Source organism: Fibroporia radiculosa (assembly GCF_000313525.1).
Source record: "Fibroporia radiculosa TFFH 294 genomic supercontigs, scaffold1894, whole genome shotgun sequence".
Lineage (NCBI taxonomy): Eukaryota > Fungi > Basidiomycota > Agaricomycetes > Polyporales > Fibroporiaceae > Fibroporia > Fibroporia radiculosa.
This window is the reverse complement of record NW_012133623.1, coordinates 1-7,847: the sequence shown is the minus strand read 5'-3', so window position 1 is coordinate 7,847 and position 7,847 is coordinate 1. Positions and strand designations below refer to the sequence as shown.

Sequence of the window (7,847 nt, the reverse complement as noted above, 5' to 3'; positions counted from 1 at the left end):
AGCCGGTTCCTCAAACCCCTGTCCAGCCGACATCATCTTCTCACAGCCTGACAGACGAAGACGTGGTCAAGTTTTTCAAGCAGACGCACTCCATGTTGTAGATGATCCCTCCAGATGATGAGAACGGGCCGCAAATATCACAGATGTTCTCTCAAATCCTGAAGGGATGCGGTGATTCGACGGACCCACTGCCGGAGTTGGGGGGATTGGGCGAGGAGAACATTCTTCCCTGCCACTGGCAGGGCGTGCGGTTGCACGCGTTTTGAGTCACGTCTACCATCTGTTTAAAACGTTGAACATTGAACAATAAATATTGAAAAATCGCGTTCGAATTTGAGTTGGATTTCGAATTCAGGACCTGCTATAGTTGGACCTAGTTGGACTTAGCAGTTGTCGCCCGTTATAACGTCGCAAACCTATGTGGCTTTACTGATTGGACATGCTGCTCAAATTCTTTATGTGCGCACCTGCCTACGACAGTCGCACAATTCACGTTCGTGTTGCTTGAGTCATATCCAAAAGAGTTCTATTTTTACTAGGTATACTGAGCTGGTAGGTTCTTCAGTCTCATCATTGCGCTCATTGACGTGTCTCTACCTTGACATTATACAATCATAGTCTCGAAATATTACGAGGAACGACCATGCAAATCGCTCCCCCAGTTCTCAGTACGCCCTACACAGACATTTGGTCTTTCAAATAATCTTTCAGAACGCTCTTAATGGGAGAGACCTTGCTAGCCTTGCTCGTGTGGCGCGAACCTGCAAGACATTGGCGATCTTACGAGGCGCTAAGTCTACGTACTATGGAGAGACCTGCCCTACCCGAGTCCATTGTATCTACTCAAGATTTTTCCATCGTTGATCACATGGAGGAGTCCTGTTTGAATCGCCGGTATGAGCAAATTCTTGTCTGCGTGCGTGAACTAGTCCCCAGTCGCATGACACAATGCTTATCATTGTGAAGTTCTTTCAAAGTTTCGAGCCAATTATCAATGATGAATGGATGAGATTCAAGTATTATTCCGGAAGGGTGCTCACATTAGACTGCCAGCTGATCACGCCAGCCCGACGAGATTGTTCAGGTTGATCCTTCGGTTTTCTATTATATTTACCTTCGTGCTGGTGGCCAACCACTTCTACTACTGCTACTCCTATTGAGTCGGTGGTCGGGCCCCGCATCAGAAATCTCAGATCTTTCTGGATTCTTCTCCCATACCTTGCTTGAAACTCGATATAGCTTTGTCGGACTTGATCCACATCCTTGCTTTAAGAGAGGGACAAGCATGCAGTACAGTGTTTTCCTTCAGCCCTTCATTCCAATGCACCCTGAGCCCGATTATGCGAGCTGCGCCTAGATATAGTGAGTGGCAAATATTTTTCTACCTGCTTTTGCACATCTTCAAGAGCTTGTCTCATTTGACTGATACAATTACAATGAACTACAGAGCAGAAGTGACCGTCATCTGTGAGCTTTAAGGTCGTCAGAGATCCGTTACTAAGCTTCGTGTGGTTAGAGTAGTGATCCCGTTGTGTATTGATTCAATTTGAACAAGTGTATCTTGCACAATGCAGACATTCAGGCGTACATTGGCAGATAGCCTAAGTTACTATCAGTACTAGTACGCGCAGACCTTGTCTTTCTTTGGGGCGCCTAGCCTCTCAGGATCTCATGAGCTCGGTCCGTGAGAGCGTCTGCCTCCGCCCACTCTGTCAGTTGCCTGCGCTCACCGAGGCCAGGATGGACTTCAACATCATTTCCGAAAATGCGTCTAGGCTTGGGGCGCGGCTGCAGGAGACGTTCTCGGAGCACACCCGCGATCTAAATATTGCGCGTGCGTCGAGCTCGACATATCTCGACAATCCTGAGGAAAAGGTGAAGAACATCAAGAAACAGCTCGACTCGAACAGCGACAGGGAAAAGCTGGAGGCGATGAAGAGGCTCATTGCAGTATGTTCCCGTTGTTCTCCCTCGAGTCGGCTATGTTCACCGTCCGCGGCAGCTCATCTCAAAGGGCCGCAACGTCTCCGAGTTCTTCGCGCAGGTCGTCAAGAACGTCGCCTCCCACAACCTCGAAATTCGCAAGCTCGTCTACATTTATCTCCTCCGCTACGCAGAGCACGAGCCCGACCTCGCCCTCCTCTCCATCAATACTTTCCAAAAGGACCTCTCCGATTCCAGCCCCCTCATCCGCGCCATGGCCCTCCGCGTCCTTGCCGGCATCCGTGTACCCATGATTGGCAGCATCGTTGTCCTCGCAATCAAGAAATGCGCTGCAGATGTAAGCCCCTACGTCCGCAAGGCCGCAGCCCTTGCCATTCCAAAGTGTTACAGGTGCGTGCTGTTCCTCTTCCGCCAGAGGCCTTGTCAATCTCTCGCCCGCACAGCTTAGACTCCTCCCACCAGCCAGAACTCATCACCATCATCTCTACTCTCCTCCGCGATCGCTCTCCGCTCTCACTGGGAAGTGTTGCCGTCGCCTTCGCAGACGTCTGTCCAACGCGCCTCGACCTTCTTCACCCGCACTACAGACGCTTGTGCCGCACGCTCATCGATGTGGATGAATGGGGTCAGGCAGACCTCTTGGGTCTGCTTATCCGTTATGTGCGCACTATGCTTCCGCGTCCCGCCACAAATCCAGATACAAATACCGACGAAGTGGACGACGACCTGAAGCTCCTCTTAGACTCTGCTGAGCCATTGTTCCAGTCACAGAATCCCGCGGTGAGTCTCTAGCGAATGTCCTCCATCTATAATCGGAGATTAACGTGGGTTGCATAGGTCGTGCTCGCTGTCGCACGCGTCTTTTACTACTTGGGGCCTCAGTCACAGACATCGAAGGTCGTACTTCCTCTCCTTCGCCTATTGCACGCGTCTCAAGAAGTGGAGCGAGTCGTGCTTGCATATCTCGCTACTGCCTCTCCTTTGCTCTCGGTGCGTCTCTTTTAAGTGCAGCTGTTCTGGTAGTATGACTTAATATACTGCAGCAAGCTCTTGCTCCTCACTATGCACGCTTCCTTGTACGAACAGACGATGTGCGCCAAACGAAGAAAGACAAAATTCGCCTCTTACGCGCGGTAATCACTCCAGATACCCACCAAGCGCTCCTTCGCGAATTTATAGTAAGCATCGTTCGCGAGATATCTTCGTCTCTGAACAGCTGAAACGCTCAGGCCTACGCGGATGATACAGATGACGTGCTTGTCGCAGATGCTATTCAGGCTATCGGATATTGCGCGCGTCACATCCCTGAATCCACCCAGCAATGCCTCTCGGCACTGATGTCATTCATTCAGAGCAAACATGGTTGGTGCATCTCCTTCTTTACCTTAACGTAGACTTAATCATCGCGCTGCAGACGTCGTCGTCGCTAACGCAGTTCTCGTCCTCAAGTCCCTCGTACAAATACGTCTGCAGCAGCAATCCCCACCCTTACACACCTCAGTTCCCGGGAGCTCCACCACCTCCCCATTGTCCATCATCTCGCGGCTGGCCTGGAAGATCGACGAGATCCAGCATCCTAAAGCGCGCGCATGCGTCCTCTGGCTTGTCGGCCAGTACGCGGCGTCGGATACCGAGCCACAGTTGAATGGTGTGCAGCATACGGGAAGCATCGAGGGCATTGCGGATTGGGCGCCGGACGTGCTGCGTAAGTCTGTCAGGTCGTTCGCCCAAGAGGTACGTGACGCAGCATCTGGATTTACATGGTATACGCTCATTTTTGGATATCGGACATCTTGATGCATCCTCGCTACATACGTTAGACCCCAATCGTGAAACTGCAGATTCTCACACTTGCAGCGAAACTACTAGTGCTCTGTCCGACAGACCGCGCACTCGGCCTCCTCACGCGTTATGCACTGTCACTCGCACGATTCGATCTCAATTTTGATGTACGCGATCGAGCGCGGATGCTAGGCTCCCTCCTGTTCGGGGTGAATCCTACAGTTTTGCAGGACAGTGATGATTCGTACGAGAACCCGGGCGGCGTGACGCTGCGCCGCGAACAAGTGAGGATGGTGCTTTTCGAGGGAAAGCTCGGAACTGCTGAGGAATTGTCGAAGACAGGTAATTATCGACTGGTGTTGATCGTGGGTACAGCAGCTAATAGCAGACTGTCTAATAGCAGACGGAGAACGCCAGTTCTTTGGCTCGCTCACTGCGGTCACAGGAAGGGAATTCCTTGACAGCCACCTCCCAGATTGGCTCGAAGAGGGCACCGAGTCGTCCCTTAGAGATACTGAAGACGATGCCCCCCCGCCGCCTATGATCTCACAGATTTCATCTCAGTCGGGTCCCCGTGCAATAAGCTCACGGGCGACACCTATTGTCCTAACGCCTTCGAACGGATTGTCTCCTTCGAGTTCGTTCGTACGCCAGAATGGATCACGATCTGATTGGACAGATCTCGATAAGTTCTACGAGGACACGAACGACGAAGAGGACGAGAGCGAAGACAGTGAAGACGAAGATGATAGCGATGACGACGAGGAAACCGGGGAAGATGGAGAGGGACCTGATGAAAGCGATGACGACGAGAGCGAAGAAGAGCAAACCCATAGATAACCATGATATCTGTTCAATATATCCATCGACAAGAAGTTACACAACAACACCGTCAGGTATTTGGTAGTACAGGGGCTAAAAGAGAATGTCAGAAACATCATGACACTACTGCTCAGGAAACAGACCGTGTTGAAGACATGATAGTAATGTCCCCGTATTCCGCCTGTTTCGGGATAGTACTCCATCGGGAACCACTATAAATACAAAATATTAATGGCTCGTATCGTCCAACAGCAAAATAGAGCCTTACATGGTCCTCAGGAAGCTCTTCTTTCCAGGAGCGTAGGTAGCGAGCATCATGACTGTCATCCGTGATACCGAGTCCGTTCCTGGGCACTACAAACTGCCCAATCTGTAGCTCCGTGTCCGTAATCGTGCTTCGAGACACGCGGGCGTACGCCGTGCGATAGAGGCCACGGTAGAATATGTATTCACACCTGGGGCCAATGAGAACTCATATATCCGCTAACGTGACAGAGGGACATACCATCGATCTGAGTCTTGTTCGTCAATATCGTGAACTCGTCCGTCTGAAACCATAATTTCATATGGAGATGCTGTGGCATGGTAAATCAGAGGCGGTGGGAAGATAGTGTTGTAGTGCCATGAGTGACTTACGTCTCAAGGCTTGAGGTTTGGTTACCACGTATCCGAGGAATATGACAGGTCGTGGATATGATTTGGACATAATGCGAGCAATTTCCGTTGCTTGCAGCTCGCGGTCCAATGGCGTCTCCTCTGATCAGGGATTATTGCGCCGTCGCGATACGAGAACAAGTACTGCTTTACCTTGCCCATTGTGCGCAACAACTACCGTGACTTCTGTCCCGTACATGTCAAGGACCGCTTCAATAGCGGGAGCAAGTTCCCCATCGGGAGACGGAAGAAGGTGATGAGTGGAGTTGATGATTGGGAACTACAAACCCTTATTTAAATATAAAATCAGTTTCAGCAGGAGATCTTTTACCTTAGACAGGAGGGCAGCCCCCCACGTATGGGAGTTCGGTCCAGGACCGATATCCACATGCTGTGATAGACATCAGACATTATTCGCGAGCACTTGATATGACTTACGTAGCCAAGTTCTTCTACCATCACGCGTGTGCTAGAAGAGTATGAAACACATGCAGTGAGAATGGAGAATAAGTACGTACAGATCTCGGTTGCCAAAAACGGTGCGCTGTGCCGGATGATGGCGGTCAGTTACTGAAGACATGAGAATGGTTTCAGTCCAACATACGTGCAGATCTGTCTCGAGCAAACCGACAACATCTAGTTCCATATCCCTGATATCAAAATCATCAAATGCCCACTGCGGCAAACAAGAACACAACACTCACTTCACCAAGTTTCGAATGCGCTGCTGACTATCCCGACCCTCATTGTCAATTCCAAAGTGAACCGTCCAGATACCAGTACGAGCAATCCGGGCTCCTGGTCTATGTGGCTTGACGATTGTCGTGGGCCACCGGTACATTGTCACGAGCAAAGAAAGCACAGTAAATACAGCAAGTGTGCTGCCGAAGGCTATTCTAGTTTGCGCGGTGTGGCGCGGTGAGAGAATTTGAACTCTGGACCCTGGCCACTGGAACGCTAAGCCAAGTCCAATCATAAGTCCGACTAAGACTCTAAACTGGATGTAAGCCATTATCAAGTACAAAATCCCGCCTCCCATACTCACAGGTCAGTGCGTTCCCTAAAATACTGTCCGCCGGGGACAAACGCGTACGCAGCAGTTAGAACGCTCACTACGTAGACCGCAGATACCAGCAGCCATGCTATCAAGTGCGTCCTCGCCACCTTCCCTGTAGAAGCCACGCGATGAAGGACGGCTGGGATGATAGACATGAGGAAGATGGCGAAAGTCAAGCCGCCAATGTATCCCGACCAGTCTTTGTATGCATACATGACATACGCGCCGGCACTTCCGTAGACAAACCACAGAGGGTGAAGCAGGATGTTTGATCCCTGTGCTGAGAAGCTGTCTAGGAACAACGGCAGCCCCAAACCAAGCGCCTGAGCGATATGGGTGAGAGAGCCGTGAAGGTGTGGGACAGGTCCGACAATGGGATAACCAGTCCAAGACCACGCTATCAGAGTACTCGAATCAGCCAGCATAAAATGTAACGTGAACATCATGCTGCCCAGTGCGATTGCATTTTTAAGCCATGATGACAGAGCTTGCTGAGTGGGAGTCCGCGAAGCCTGGGTCTTTTTTGTGTCTTCCTTCTTTAGAGGCGATGAGCGGCTTGCAAGTTTGGAGGCCACGGATTCACCAATAGAATGCTGACGCGTGGCGTAATTGAGGATCGCAAGAACGGCGAGTACGAGTCCAGTCTTATTATATCCGCCTGACTCTCCGTTCACAATGGGCCAAGCTGGTCGACGTTGAGATTAGGTACAGTTTGATAATGCAATGCGGAACTTACTTGGGACATTGGAATGATTAGCATGTTTCGCAATTGAGGATAGCAACAAACCAAGGCCGACCACTAGGCGACGTAGGTTATACACGCAAGCAAAGCTGCAAAGGACTAGGAAGCACTTACGGACACCCTGGTAACTCGTGTCGCTCGTCCAATCCACAGCAGCACCAATATTCACAATTGCCGCAGCATTTGAGACAGCAAACAGACGGTGAGTTGGATTATCCAGCGCATACGCTGCCAAACCGGTGAGCGAGAGTAGATGCAGGGTGGTACGTCCCCATCGAGAGCGACACCATTCCGCGAACGGGGTAATCCCAAGCAGGAAGGGTGACACGGTAAACAAAAGCGTGAGTTCCGACCCTGTAAGTCCAAGCTCCCATACCGAGAAGTAAAACAGGGTGGGGGTGAGGGATGTCAAGATGGACCAGTAAACAAACGCTAACAGAAAGATCAGAAACCTCGCATCGCTACACACAGCAACCAAGCGGACATACAGAGATACAAGTCACTCAAAAAGTCCGCTATCGCTCTCAGCAAGGTCGCCCGCTGGGGGGGAACATCCTTAACAGACTCAGGGGCAGAGCTTTCAGCATTTTGTAAAACAGCCTCCTCCGAAATATCTGTGGTGACGGGCGAAACCGTGCTCTTAGCCTGAGGGGATATCCCTTTGGGAGAAACACTGCTAGTTCAAGCAAAAATTAATGGCTTTTAAGCAAGGCGATAGACGCGACTGTACATGTCATTGGTTTCAGCGACTCCAGTCAAAGACATTCCCACTGCAATCTGGAGCAGCCATTCGCAACTTGATTAACGTAGTCACATATAGACAATGAGAATGAATCACCTTCAAAT

General features: G+C 50.6%; 2 protein-coding genes across 2 annotated transcripts; one reads left to right on the top strand and one right to left on the bottom strand.

The window, feature by feature from the left end:
- Window positions 1-1,740: 1,740 nt before the first annotated feature.
- Window positions 1,741-4,566, top strand: FIBRA_08689 (uncharacterized protein; the record flags this gene model as incomplete). The annotated part of the gene is made up of 9 exons (XM_012330321.1): window positions 1,741-1,950; window positions 2,003-2,334; window positions 2,388-2,724; window positions 2,782-2,934; window positions 2,988-3,122; window positions 3,174-3,306; window positions 3,359-3,678; window positions 3,765-4,068; window positions 4,127-4,566. The coding sequence occupies 9 exons, from the start codon at window positions 1,741-1,743 to the stop codon at window positions 4,564-4,566; spliced, it is 2,364 nt and encodes a 787-aa protein (XP_012185711.1).
- A 36-nt stretch (window positions 4,567-4,602) lies between these two features.
- FIBRA_08688 (uncharacterized protein) lies at window positions 4,603-7,766 on the bottom strand (the record flags this gene model as incomplete). The annotated part of the gene is made up of 16 exons (XM_012330320.1): window positions 4,603-4,641; window positions 4,692-4,760; window positions 4,817-5,003; window positions 5,054-5,123; window positions 5,185-5,304; window positions 5,356-5,482; window positions 5,534-5,593; window positions 5,641-5,671; window positions 5,721-5,746; window positions 5,807-5,852; window positions 5,907-6,194; window positions 6,248-6,944; window positions 6,996-7,058; window positions 7,116-7,433; window positions 7,490-7,677; window positions 7,732-7,766. 16 exons carry the CDS (start codon window positions 7,764-7,766, stop codon window positions 4,603-4,605), a joined length of 2,364 nt encoding a protein of 787 aa, XP_012185710.1.
- Between the last annotated feature and the right edge of the window lie 81 nt (window positions 7,767-7,847).